This window comes from Thunnus albacares, chromosome 19 (genome assembly GCF_914725855.1).
Source record: "Thunnus albacares chromosome 19, fThuAlb1.1, whole genome shotgun sequence".
NCBI classification, from domain to species: Eukaryota; Metazoa; Chordata; class Actinopteri; order Scombriformes; family Scombridae; genus Thunnus; species Thunnus albacares.
Window position 1 is genome coordinate 13,703,215 of NC_058124.1, and position 14,413 is coordinate 13,717,627.

Consider the following 14,413-nt stretch of genomic DNA (forward strand, 5'->3'; position numbering starts at 1 on the left):
CAAAATAATAAAACGATTTTATCAGTGTCACGTTGAGAGGAGAGGGGCAGTACAACTGTAACTCCTATAAAATACCAAACATAAATCAGTTGAGATAAAACATAATTGCTTTCTGTGGGCAAATACCATCAAAAGTCCATGCACACACACACATACACACACACACAGCCTGATTACAATAATAAATGATCAAATTTATTTCGGTATTTATTTGGTCATTACATAACAGTACTGTAAAATGCTTGCATTTAAATGTTTTCGGCTGCAATTAAGTGTTCACGGCAAAAAAACAAAAAACAAAAAACCAAACATACAATTTACATCCCTATTATGTGTTAATTCATTTATTGATGAATCACCATCGTGCCAGCTGATAGTTGTTACACTGTTCCTACAATATCTTCACAATGTTACTGAGATGTTATGGAGAGGCAGATAATTGGTTAATCAAACTATTTTGCATTCTGTCTGTGTCCTCTGGAGCTTTTACAACCAGTGTCTCTGGAAGTTCAGATCTACTTACAGGAAGCAGCACTGGACAAGGCATCATCGCCTGATGCCACTAAAAAAAAGAATTAGTGAGATGCAAGATAGAGAGAATGTTAAAAAATAAAAACCAAAATGTTTGATTTTTTTTTTCCGTTGAGAAAAAGGTACAAGACAGACCACTAAACAAATGCAATTTCATTTCTTTTGTTAATAACACTACATACATTTATAAAGACCACCACTGATTATAATTTAACCATTTGTGTGAAAAAAAGGAACTGCAACAAAACTCCAAACCCAGATTGTAGCTTTTTTTTCTGCTAACTGTACAGTTTTTTTTCTGATTATCTAGACAACGCCTTAGCAAGCATTAGTCCTGTCACTGGTAAATTGAAAAAAGGTAGACTACACTGCAACACCCTATTTACAGTATATTATTTATATATTTATATTTATATATATATATTTATATCACACTGGCTGTAATTATGACAAGATATATTCATGAGCATCATTAGTGCAAGGCATGAGTAAGACAGACCTGTAAAAAGAGTTATTGACCAGATGTACTGTATGTGTGTGTGTGTGTGTGTATGTAACAATGTATGGTGGGGTGTAAGTATGGGGGGCAAAAAAATCACAAGTGTGTGCACGACATAGGTGAGGGAGAGAGGTGTAACAGACTGTGTGCATGTGTGCTTATGTACAATGACGTTCAGAGGGAAGAAGTCGTGTGAGTGTGTGAGTGTGTGTGTGTGTATGTGTGTGTGTGTGTTCATGTGCAAATGTGTGTCCAAACATACACACATAAATGGGCACGTGTGAGTGAGTCTATGGATGTAATCTGTCACCAGCCAGCCAGCCCAGGCCTAGTTTGTACACACTGACACACAACGGTGTCTAAAGCACTTCCTAATCAAGAGAAGATGACAAATAATTATGATTTAAAAAGGTGATTATGAAGCAACCTTAACATATTGCAACTCCCCACTTTCTACCATCACTTTTGTTTTTAACCCGGTGCAAAACCCAGCAGCGGTCCAGCAACACTAACACAATGGAAAAGGTCATCTGCATAAAATAAATCATCCAAAGGCAGAAACCAAAGAGACCCAAGTATAACCACAAAGCGACGGTCAACACAAGATTTATGAAAGGACGCTGCATCAGGAGATGGGGAGGCGGTGACACTGGTGAGTGCACCTCAGGGACCCCTGCGCATTGCTGTGGTGAAAGCTGGGTGGAGCAGGGGGCTTTTGCTGTGCTGCATTGGTCCTTGCAGACACTCAAGTCACAGTGTAAATACTGTGAAACATTGCACAATGCCACTAGGGACAGCTAGAAGCAGGCATGGCCCTGGGATGAAGCCTTGGGATGGATGAAGAGAATGAACACTAGTGCTACTTTGGGTTTAGTGGGGGAAAGAACATGGAGAGCAGTGGGCAGGCAGAGAGAAAGAATCTTAAGGACTACAGTCCACAACAAATGTTTTTAAACTTTCAGATAAAAAGATCCCAGTGAAAAGGGGAGTGGAGCTTAGGGTTCCTCTCTTTCTCTCGCTCCTCCCCCCCCGCCTTTCAGATTTACAAGAATATGCTCCTCTTCTCTAATAGACTTTTTTTGTGCTACTGCTGATAAAAAGGTAAAACACAGTTTTCTTTTTCTCTATTTTAGGCCTTGTAAATATACAGGTATGTGCATCCATAATTTTGACAAAATTATAGCAAACAATAATTAACAAAATTATCAAAAACAAAAAACAGAAGACTAGAAATGCAGTAGTTAAGTCTTAAGCTATCCCAGAAAAGGGGAAGTGAGCACTTCCTCTAAATGAAACCCATATCTACACGTTAGAAGGAAGATGATGGAAGGCAAGGTGCACTAATGTCTGTAGTATCTGCTATCATTTATCTATCAATAATAATTGATAGATGTAACAAGCTAGATGACAGAGAGTAAGAAAGACTGGTTAGGAGGCTTCACCAGGTAGCAGCAGAACCATGATGGAGGAAAAGAGGCAGAGCCATGTGGAGAGATCAGTATAATGGCAATGACTTTGCTACTGCAAAAAAGAAGGGCGTGGGCACAGGCCATCTTATCTTGTTTTTAAGATAAGAGAATTGGAGAAAAGAGTACAACACATTGCATTAGTAACTGCAGTGGCATTTGGGACATCAGCCGCATTAGTTACTGCTATACAGGTTGGTTGGGAGGAAGGCGTTCTTCATGTTAGTTACTGCAGCATGGAGCCTTGGCTGGCTGGGCAGCTTCTGTCAGATCCACTCCTCGGTTCCGCCCGCTGTTAGCTCCTGCAGCCTGAGGCTCACTCTTCGGCAATCTCTTTGCTGAGGGGCAAAAAAACAAACAAATTAAAGAATATAAAATAACAGAAACTGCGACTGTTCATTTGCAAGGTGTCTAGTTAATCAGAATAAATACTATGAACAAGTATCAGTGGGATTAATTTGGCTCTGATTACCACTCTGTTACAAATGCATAGGGAATATATGAATAAAGTGTCATGAGTTACCCACCAATAGCCATAAATATCTCATTCACATTCATAGATGTTTTGGCCGATGTTTCCATGAAGAGTAAGCTGTTGTCATCTGCGTAGGACTGGGCATCCTGTCAACACAATGCAAACACCACGGGTTTCAATACCTCCTCGCACACACACACACGCAAAACAAAACCACAGTTATCTAATAGATTTTCTCATTCAAGTGAGTGGGTAGGTGTTTCGAAACTTTTGGCTGGTACTGTATCTATTAGACGTACCACGTACACGTACCAGAACCTAAGAAAATAATAAGACTGACTATCATGACATAAGTTTGATTTTTTTTTTTGTCTGACCTGGAAGTCGACAGCTCTCTTGTTGGCTAGATCAGCCTTGTTGCCTGACAGAGCGATGACTATGTTAGGGCTAGCTTGTCTTTGAAGCTCCTTCACCCAGTTCTTTGCCCGTGCAAAGGACTCCTGCAAACAGAAGAAATAGTGCAGTTTGTCAATACCTTCATACTATCAGTAGCTTCAAAATTTTCACAACATTTTCATATAAGCCACCGACTGTATTTGAACTACAACTTGTACACTGAATGTGGCCAGTATCATGTGTACAACTTCAAGTCAATGCTGTGAAAATTGCATGAACAACTTTATCATGGATAGATGAACGTGCCTCGTTTGTGATGTCATAGACCACGATGGCGGCCTGCGCTCCTCTGTAATACATGGGTGCCAAACTGTGGTAACGCTCCTGACCTGCAGTGTCCCAGATTTCAAACTTCACTGTTGTGTCATCAAGACACACTGTCTGAGTGAGAAAGGCCGCTGTGGAGGGATAGGATAAGGAGAGGGTTGAGTCATCATAAAATAATCAATATCTACACCAAAACAATGCTCAAAACAAATTGTTTTGATTTTTCATTTTTATTTTGTGACAATAGTAAAGCACCTAATAGAAGGAAGAAAGTACGCCTGTCCTAAATTAGCTATGACTCTACACATGAGTAATAATAGTGATGTTATATCTCTTAAAAACACGGTAATTGAAGGCATCGCTAATCCTGTAAGGGAGACACTGACAGGTTGACGAGACTAGCAGACAAAGGGATACTTTTTGGATTTGTGAGATGAATGTCACTCTATACCCTGCCCTCATATTTCACCTTTTTTGTGAAATGAACTAGGTGTTGATTTCTGCCATCCCCTTTTCTTATGTTATCCCATTGTTTCATTTGCTTTTATTTTTCAGTTATTTTTGTTTTTTTTCAGTTCAGGTTCATCTGGTATTGTTGGTTCAATATTATTTACCGGTATAGGTGGAATATGGCTTCAAGAGAATCCATTTGCATACATGTCGTCATTACTACATGCTTTATTTACTATGATCTGTGACAGTGTTAACTTATTAAGTACAGGTGTAAAGAGGGAGCCAGATATGGTTGTGAAAATTCTCATGTGTGTGATTGAAACTTGTACTTAATTCACTTGCCTGAGTATGTGACAGTTTGACCCTGAGGAATATGAATACATGTATATTCATGTAGCCACTACAATGAAGGCTTTTCAACTTTTGTGCCTTGACCTTTGCAGGAATTCATTCCCCTTCATATTTATGACTGTTTGAATAAAGGCAAAATTGGGTTAATTCAGACACGAATACAGTATATTCCTGCGATAGCAACACTCCACCCATCTGATCTACAACCAACTGGAAGCTTGTGAGATATAGCCTGTTCTGTTGATATGAAGCTCACCTCCTATTGTGCTCTCCTGGAATTCATGGAACTGGCCCTTGACGAAGCGGAGCACTAAGCTGGACTTCCCCACGGCTGACTCTCCCAACAGCACCAGCTTAAACTGACAGATCTTGTTCCCTGCATTGGGTCCATTGGGTCTCGTAGCTCCTCCCCGATTGGCCATGACCTAGTCAGATCCCCCGGTGGCCTGAGTGTAAATCCTCACTATCAGGACTTCTGCTGCAAGAAGTGGGAGAAGAAACTTTCGGGTTTACTGACTCACCAACAAAGTAATAAACATGTATTAAACTCTGAGGAGCATCACAGCTCAGAACAAATATAATAAAAGATCTTCTAATAATTTCCCCTCTAAAATTTGTGTGATACCAAAATACTAATAGCAACAGTTTCAACAGCAACCATTTTGTTTTAGAGCTTTCATCTGTTACTCCAATAAGCTTATTTTTCTGTTTTGAGTCAATGAGGGACTCTACAGCGCTAAAAATAGAACAAAATATTTGGTTTCCGTGATGACACACTTATGAGAGACATACAGTATTACTATGTGCAAAGAGTGGAAGTAACAGTGATATGACAATAATAAATTTGTGTGGGCTGTTAGTGGTGGTTTTAAGTAACAGCTAATATAAAATGAATTGGATATATAGCACTTGATCTGTCTAAAGGTCACATTTATAAGAATGCACAAAAAATACTTGGAAACGCTGGGGGAAAAAAAAGAGTCTCATCAATCATCAGTGTGAGCTAAACCTGTGCAGACTGCAGTACTCCAACTGTGCAAAAAACAGGTCTAAGCTTTCTACTTTTTTCACTGTTTTGTCCTAATTAACGGGCCCCTGTGGAGTTTTCTTGTTAAACGAAAGTTATGTTTACATTGTGTGTGACTCACCAAAATGCATTGTGTGTAACCTTGAGGTCTAACAAGAGTGTTGAATGCATTTCCTTCCTCACAAAATATTTGCAAAGTGAACTTTTAAAGAATTTCAAACCCTGAATTGTTTTTACATCCATGTTTAATTCTAAATAATTTAGAGAGGACAGGATACATTTGCCTATCTGATGCAGTTTAACAACACTAAAAGTGCAGCAGAATAGTTAACTAGTTTACACATGTAATTTTACATGTAAGCAGATATTCAAACTAAGATCAAGCAACAAAGTCAGATGACTTGCCAAGGCCAATGATATAATTAGCATTACGTTAGCTAAGTGATTATTCATGTACTGTATATATTTACAGTCAGCATATCTAATGATTTGATTAATATATTGTTAATGTGCAGTATCTGTATGATGGAGGATCATAAAAATCCTTAATGGCCACCTTTACTGTGGTTGGTTGTTCTCCCATCTCAACTATTAATACATTCTGATTGGCTTGTCAGGTTGCATCTACTCTAACTGACAATCAAGTACACTCAAAATAGAGTCAGCACACTCATAGTGATCCAGTTCACACCCATTTTTTCAAATGCAAAAAATAAGTGTATGCCTCATAGTGTTGCACTTCTCTATATTGTGCAACCATATTCAATTAAACAACAGGCTTCTAAGACAAACTCCAACGACAACTCAGCAGTCTTTGCAGTAGCTGGGACATCATTTCAGTCATCTGAGAAAGGAGACAATGTGTGTCAAATGATAAACTTCACCTTTAAATAAAATGAATGAATTTCAATTTTATGCACTGAACAAGCTGTGATTAAAAACGTAAATAAATTCTCCTTTAAATGTCTGCAAAAATTAAGTTATAAGTAAATGAATTTGTACATTCATTTGCCAAATTATCTTTTAAAGTCCTACATACAATTGATGAACTTCATTTTCTGATGTAGCACTGTGGCTGAAAAAGCATCGTATAGACGTCATTGTGCACAAAAGTTTTTCTTAGCTTGGGGGAATTTATAGCTGCAGCTACAAACACAAGGAGGCATATCTCGCCCACAGCGCCTTCATGAATTTATGAATGACATTCTTAAAGAGGCAAAGAAAGCAGACCACAACCACAACAGTAAAAAAGCAAAGGAGGCCATGACATGAACCACAAGCTAAGAGTTTTATCCACTCACATTACTCGAGCATGTTACAACTGTGAGAACCTTTGTATGGATACATACCATGCATTCATGCATTGCTTAGTAACTTCTTTAGGATAGATCCGCTGACTAATTTGTATATAACAAATGGCTGTTGTCAGGCGATAATCACAGTCTATGTTAAATTTTGCAGAGAGAATCTGTCCTGAGTAAGATTTCTGGATTCTTATCCTTTACCACAAAACTTACTATAATAAGTTTCACAGTGCAACCCCCTCCATCTCCCTTATCCAGGAGGCAGATATTACACTTAGTGACAAAAATACTGGACATCTTACTATACTAACATATGCTCTCTAATGCGATTACATACAATGGCTCTGCAAAAAAGTTGACCAGTGAGACATATTGTTTACAGTTTTGATTATATTATTCTTAGAGACCTATTGATGGCCTCTATGGTGAAATTTGAGGCCACAGTACTGCATATTGTATTATATTGTACATAATGCCATCCAATACCGACACCACACCATTTTTGTTTCAAGGTTTGTTGTCTATAATTGTATTAGAATGTACAGGTGCTTATTATAGTATGTTTAACTGCTATACTATTGAGGAGATAGCTATATTTATATTCAAAACAAGGCTGCAAAGACAGATCAAATCACCTGTGTTATTGCATCAGTCATGCAGTTCATGGCTGCTGAAATTATGTCAGTCATAAATACTGTACATCAAAATATAACCTCTTGAGTACATATTAGGAGATTAAATTGCGTATAACTTTAGTTTAACAAGTCTATAAGTGAGACAACTACAACAACTTTATGTAATATGCTGAAAAAGAAAAAGTGAGGAAACCCCTGAATTATACATATTTGTGTAAACCCATGTCGCACTAAGAAAGGATCTGCTAAGTTGAAAACTAAATAGAAGGCTTACAAAGAACATTCCTATGCTTATCCTTTACATCAAGCAGGAAGAAAACGAGTACGCATACAAGAAGAAGCTGCAGCGACAAAGCAGTCACTGCGTTTCTTCAGACTCATGACAGGGACTGTCAACAAACGCGCCGCGCTGCAAAATGCTCACTAAGTATTTGGATTCTGCTGTCATAAGTTGACTGTAAACACGCTTGCTCATGTCAGCTGTACTCATTGCATCTGTTTTGATTTTAGAGTGGGAGGCCATCTTCTAAATTGTTTTTGTTGTCAAGCTAGTCAGCTCACTTTCAGTTAGCAAACATTATCTAGCTTTCTAACTGGCCAGTAGCCTCCCTACCAGCTGAACCACAGCATATCGAAACGACACGGTAAACTACATATAACAAAAGGCAGCGACAACAACAAGCTAGTAGTTGTACTGCTAGATAACATTATTAAATTACTTTGTTGTGCTGGTTGACTAATGTTATTTAGCGAGGAGTAGCCTCAACCCCCAAATCAACAAATATAACGTTAGCTTGCTAGCACCGTTAGCCTTCCACCCACTGACCTGAATCCACCCATTTTAGCTGCTAGCTATCGCAAAGTCAACTGTCATACTGCTACTTGCTATACCGGACACCATTTAGCCGCTTGCTAATGGTACCACATCGACACCAAAGAGGTCAGATGGTGTCATTAATACGTGACAAAGGCCTGCATTCCCTTAGCTATGAAACATCACCGACATTAGCTAACGTTAGTCCCCGATGACAAACGTTAGCCAGCTGGGAACCACAACTTGTCGATTCATGTCAAGTGCGCTAATGTTACCTGAGAACCAGACGATGTTTTGAACTTTAAACACCACCGCTGTAGTCTTTAACACACGGAACCAGGGACACTATGGTGAGGTGGTGTCGGAGAACCAAGAAAATTATTTCAACGATCCCGTCACGTCTCCTCCTTTCTTTCTTCTCGCAACTTCCCCTTAGAACCAAAACACAAACAAGCTCTTCCGCCCCCCGTGCCACGTCACACTGCACGTCTGCACACCACAGTCTCTGGGCTTCAGGATCCAAACAAGGACCTCTGTTACCCGGTTCCGAATCCAGCTGATACTCCTGTGGGTCAGATATGCTTTTTGTCTGCCGAAAATAACAACAGAGGTATACGTGGTTTACTTCAAGGTGATGCTGTCTCTGTGCCCTATGTTGTTACTTACTGAAACAGTTTGCAAAATACCTTAATTAGAAAAATATATTTGGAATTTACCCTTTAAGCACTGATTGACTAATAAAATAAATTATAAAGTAATAATAACATTTTTACGATAAAATATTTGTATGAATGAATAATGTCCTCTGGTTTTGTATATGTACAATGTGCCCTGCCATTTTATTTATCTTGTTTATTTTATTGTGATTGACTTATTGAATGTTCTCTGTATTCAATTTTGTATGAGAAACAATGTTAAAAAAAATCTATGAGCTTCAGGACCCCTGTAATATTTTATTAATACCAATAAAACCAAAGAAGTTTTGATGGTAGTAATAATTTATGCTATAATACTTTTCCATAAATTATTTTTAACCAGTAATGGGACTTATATATTATATGTACATTATCCTTGGTGTAATAGTTAGAGCTGCAACAATTAGTTGACTAACCGACAAGTAAATCGTCTGCAAATCAATTGTCAAATATTTTGATGATCAATTATTGTTTAGAGTCATTTTTTAAGTAAAAATGTCTCCGAAAAAGTTCTCTGATTCAAATGTGAATATTTTCTGGTTACCTTAGTCCTTCATGATAATAAACTGAATATCTTTGGGTTGTGGACTGTTGGTCAGGACAGAAAATGACATTTGAGGACGTCACCTTGGGCTTTTGGAAACCATAATTGACATTTATCACCATTTTGGAATATTTCATAGACCAAACTGACAAATTAATCAACAAGAAAAAAATATTAGTTGCAGGCATAGTAATATATGCATTTATATTATGTATCTTTATGTTTTATAATTTTGCATAGTTTAATATGCTTGTTACTTTTTTTTTTTTAAAACAATCTTAGGAACCTCATACATTCCTTTAAGTAATTTGAGGAAAAGACAACTTGAGAGCATATCCTCAGTAATATTGTTTAATGATATATCTGTGTGTGTATCTGTGTATTCTGTTTCTGAGTGTTTGTTGCACTGATGCGGAGTCTATTAATTTCTGTCATTGTGTTACTTATGGATGGTGAATATAAATAAAGTGAAAATAAATGATTCCCCTTCTTGCTGGGGACTCCTTGGTACTCTCTCAATGACTACTGTGGGTTCCCAGACCCCACTTTGAGAATCACTGGTTTAAGGCCCTGCTTGAAAGTTATCATATGGTTTGAATAAAGCAAATAGTAAAAATGAATGAGTGCACACTTATGACATCACTTTAACAATAATGTTAGGTATTTCATGACTGAAACGGCTCTCCATATTACAGTATGTTTATAGCTGCTATGAAAGAGTAGCACTGTTACAATAACCAGCCAGCAGATGGCGCTATGACAACTTCAACAGTGAGAGCACAAGCGAAGAAGAAGAAAACTCTGCCTGGCTCTTCCGGTTAAAGGCTGTATCAGCACGTTTTATTATTGTGGACTATATCTTTTATCTCTTGTCAGTGATGTGGGCATATTTTATAACAGAGGCGTCATAGCTTATAGTGTTTGTAATATCTGTCAGTTTCATGTAGCTCGTAAAGATTAATTGAACAGACTGAGCAGCCGCATCCAGTCATGGAGGAGGGGATAGTAGAGACACCGGAGGAGCTGTTGGCTAAACAGCACCGCAAGGAGAAAAAGGACCTGCAAGGTAGCAAACCTCAACTGTCTCCACTCATTATCAAACAACATTTGCTGTCAGTTACTAGTTCACAGCAAGTGTGTTGTTTTATTTCCTGGAATTGAGCTCATTGTAGTCACTAGCAACAGGCCATGTACCAGTCATTTCACAGGAGACAATCCTGAGCAAAATGTAGGATCCATAAATATTGTAATAAAGTTATAATTCTTAGGTATTTACCAGTCAATGTGTGCAGTTTGTTTTTCACCAGATGTTCACAATGATTGTAGCTTTAGGGTAAAACCTATAGCTCTAAAAGTTGGACGTTCAAGATTCAAGAGGTTTTATTGTCACGTACACAGCAACACAGCAGATGGCAACATTAAAGGCAGTAACATTTGGCTTCTTCGAGCTCTAGTTACAGTTATATCATAAAATATTATTTTATTGCAGCCATACTCCAATCATTGATGTCAAAATATGCTTTCCATCAGCTGTCAAATTAAAATACAAACAGTGACATCACAGATTGGGCTGTGGTCAGAAGAGAAATAGGTTTGAAAGTTTTAATCATAGACTCTATGCAATGGTAGGTATATATTAGTCTAACTCATAGAGAGTGGTGCAGCAGCTCATAAACATCAAGGTGCATTAAAATCATCATGAATTCGGTCATCTTACCCATCTCATTTATTTCTTACTTTAACTTTTTTCACTATCATTCAGCATTACCTGAGAGGAGCTTTATGAAAGTAGTGTTTGGTCTGACGGTCTCCTCTTTTGTTACGTTTCCAGCTAAAATCCAGAGCATGAAAAATGCAGTCCCCAAAAATGACAAGAAAAGGAGGAAACAGTTGACAGAAGAGATTGCCAAACTAGAGACGGACCTCAGCCAGAAACATGAGGAGGAATTAAGGCAGCTCAAAGCTACAACTGACACAAAGGTAAATGCCTGCATTCAGATGATTGTCAAATGTTGCTGCTATGCATTAGAAATATCCTGAGGCTTTAAGAGGCTTTAAAAGAATACAACATAACCAAAGCTCCTCCCACTCAATCTGACTAGGTGGAAGAGGCGATAAATGGAGTGGAGACCATGAAGGTGGAGGATGGAAACCAAGAAGAGGTCAAACAACCACGTATAACCAAAGCCCAGAAGAGAAGGGTGAGCTACTGGTTCCTTCTAAAATAGCACAGTTTTAGGTTTTGTTAGCATGTTAGTTTGTCATATATTGACATTGTCCATGTACAAACAAAGTACACTTCATGCGATCATCCTTATTTACTAGATTTACAATGCAAACAAAGACAACATTCTGAATAATATACAAATGTCAGTATCTTAGACAGCAGTATGGTTATTAGTTATGCCTTGGCATTTCATTTATAATTGATTGTTTAATCCACCATCTGTGTTTGCTGTCCTTTTTAAATTCACTTCAGACATGGCTCCAAGTACTAATGGAATGCATTTTATTTGAATCATCCTCTCCAGGATAAGAAGGCTGCTCAGGAGAAAGATAGAGAGAGCAGGATAGCAGAGGCTGAGGTGGAGAACCTGCAGGGTGTGAGACACCAGGAGGGTTTGAAGTTGGCTCAGAAACTCTCCCAGCAACAGCTTCAGATAAAGGAGATTTCTTCTGATGGCCACTGCATGTACCGTGCCATCGAAGACCAGCTGGCACAGAGAGCAAAGGTACACCGTGTAGTAGGACTATTATAGCTGTAGAGGGAGAGCTGTCTTGTCCATTCTCTAGTTTTGAATTGCTAATTAAAAATGTGATATACAAGCGTGTACAGTTGCTGCAGTTCTTGTACAAAATGGCACTATGCTTCTATGACAAACTGTCATTGAATTGATACACAATACTTTGGTTAAGACGCTGAAAAACTGCACACATGAGTATATACACTATCTTTTTCTGTTTTATTCTAGCCGGCATTAACCATGAGTGTGAAAGAACTGCGGTGCCGCACTGCTGAGTACATGAGAAACCATGCTGATGACTTCCTGCCTTTCCTCACCAACCCCAACACTGGTGACATGTACACAACAGGTAACAGCTCACTGTAGATAACTTTGTTTTGGTTTTCAGAAACAATCTACTTTAGCAATATTTTTTTTATAAAAGGCTGAAAAAGCTAACTGGTATTATCATGTGATAGAACAATTGAATAAGCCGACTATACATGCTTATTCAAATGTGTCTGTGTATGTTTGCTTCCAGATGAGTTTGAGAAATACTGCAGTGATGTGGAGCACACAGCAGCTTGGGGAGGGCAACTGGAAGTGAGTCCACTCTAATATTGTTGTCATAGATACACAATGGTATATTTTATTGTACTTTGAAATAATAATATTAATAATATTTTTTTTTCTTTCCACAGCTGCAAGCTTTGACCCAGGTCCTTCACTTGCCAATAGAAGTGATCCAGGCTGATTCTCCAACTATAAAAATTGGGGAGGAATATGATAGTAAAGCCATCACTCTTGTGTAAGAACATGTGTACATGTTTTTATGTTTGTTTGGGGTACAAGTCGCATTAGCGAAATTGTTAAAATTTATACAATTTGTCAATTATAAAATGTATAAGGATATGTGGAGTTTAAACCATTTTACTTTTAGATAGTACTTATTAGATAGTACAGTTGGATTTACGTTTGTTACATGCTGTGACAAACAAGCCAAGGCATTTATTACAGTGTTTGCCTACTGCAACTTAAAATGTAATCTATAATTATGTAAAGTAAGCCTTCATGATAGGCTCAACAAAAGACTTCTCTCATACAGGGTGCTCTTGCTCTCACCAGTCTAGATCAGTGTCTGCTTGAGTTATTGATATTGCAGCTGTGTACTTTACTTCAGAGCCAGGATATGACAGTTTTGGATCTACATGTAACTGCATGTAAATATTAAGCTCTTGATAACGCCGTAGCTATCATACAGCAGACTAAAGCAGCAGCAGACATACAATGAATAACTAATATTTGCATAAAGTGTTACCTTTTTATATTTTAAATGACAGATTCCTTCTTTGCTTAAACTCACAGAATATGTTTTCCTCATTGTTTGCAGCTATATGCGTCATGCTTATGGACTTGGAGAGCATTACAATTCTGTGGAGCGGATAAAGGACCCAGCCAATGCGGAGGACAGCTGAGAGACAGTTCAGTCTTGGTGTGATGTAAACCAATGCAGAGAGTGTCCAGACCTCTCACACCAGGGCCCTTAAATACAAATGTATTTGGGGCGGTGACCCCTTTGATGGAGAAGTTTGTCGAACTGAAATTAACAGAGAATGTTACTGTTTTCAGATTTGGTTATTAAACAGTGAATGGTACATATCTGTTAAGTAATGAAAAGATAGCGGTAAGGAGAATGAAATCTAATAGATTTAATCTGTTCTGAAACAAGTATGATTGTGGTAATAAAAAAATAAAAAAAAACCTGTTAGGAAATTAAATTATTTTTATTTTTACACTGGCTCCTCTTTGAGAAGCACTGGTGTAACGTACAGTACTCACTTTTTAACCAAATCCATTTGGGCTGGAGAGGATTTAAGAGCTGTTCATCATGCATGTCACTCAACCAAATGTCAACAGAGTCATTGAGTGATTGTTGAACTTTTGCAGTGTTCTTGGAATGAACTGAATTGTGGAACTTGTAAATCATATCCATGTTACATAAAATACTAAAAGAGCACAGGTGTGTCACGGTGTTATTTTGTATATTTCAATGAGGAAAATACTGTTAGTTGTACTTAAAAGTGATGCTCTGTTCAACATGAGACTGAGAAATTTAATTTCTTTTAATTCAAGGTAATCACACACACATACAAGCTCCATAAATTCTCTGCAG

General features: G+C 37.9%; 2 protein-coding genes across 3 annotated transcripts; one reads left to right on the forward strand and one right to left on the reverse strand.

Annotated features, from left to right (window-relative positions):
- Positions 1-173: 173 nt before the first annotated feature.
- On the reverse strand, positions 174-8,772 carry rab5aa (RAB5A, member RAS oncogene family, a). 2 transcript variants are annotated; one of them, XM_044335623.1, is made up of 6 exons: positions 8,554-8,772; positions 4,755-4,973; positions 3,674-3,825; positions 3,349-3,471; positions 3,024-3,117; positions 174-2,834 (listed from the first exon to the last, which is right to left on the reverse strand). In XM_044335623.1, exons 2-6 carry the CDS (start codon positions 4,918-4,920, stop codon positions 2,719-2,721), a joined length of 651 nt encoding a protein of 216 aa, XP_044191558.1. In that variant the 5' UTR covers positions 4,921-4,973; positions 8,554-8,772; the 3' UTR covers positions 174-2,718. The 2 variants fall into 2 exon arrangements, with proteins under 2 accessions (XP_044191558.1, XP_044191557.1); XM_044335622.1 differs by having other exon boundaries at positions 4,755-4,976; positions 8,554-8,764.
- Positions 8,773-10,298: 1,526 nt separating this feature from the next.
- On the forward strand, positions 10,299-14,255 carry otud6b (OTU deubiquitinase 6B). Its single transcript, XM_044335574.1, has 8 exons — positions 10,299-10,583; positions 11,349-11,497; positions 11,620-11,718; positions 12,049-12,249; positions 12,490-12,610; positions 12,782-12,843; positions 12,942-13,048; positions 13,631-14,255. Exons 1-8 carry the CDS (start codon positions 10,508-10,510, stop codon positions 13,713-13,715), a joined length of 900 nt encoding a protein of 299 aa, XP_044191509.1. The 5' UTR covers positions 10,299-10,507; the 3' UTR covers positions 13,716-14,255.
- Positions 14,256-14,413: the final 158 nt, after the last annotated feature.

Coding starts and splice junctions, on each gene's coding strand:
- rab5aa (XM_044335623.1), bottom strand. CDS start 4,920: ATGGCCAATCGGGGAGGAGCTACGAGACCCAATGGACCCAATGCAGGG. Junction 3,118..3,348: donor AGAGAGCTGTCGACTTCCAG/GTCAGACAAAAA, acceptor TTGTGTTGACAG/GATGCCCAGTCCTACGCAGA. Junction 2,835..3,023: donor TGAGATATTTATGGCTATTG/GTGGGTAACTCA, acceptor TTTGCCCCTCAG/CAAAGAGATTGCCGAAGAGT.
- otud6b (XM_044335574.1), top strand. CDS start 10,508: ATGGAGGAGGGGATAGTAGAGACACCGGAGGAGCTGTTGGCTAAACAG. Junction 11,498..11,619: donor AAGCTACAACTGACACAAAG/GTAAATGCCTGC, acceptor CAATCTGACTAG/GTGGAAGAGGCGATAAATGG. Junction 13,049..13,630: donor AGTAAAGCCATCACTCTTGT/GTAAGAACATGT, acceptor CATTGTTTGCAG/CTATATGCGTCATGCTTATG.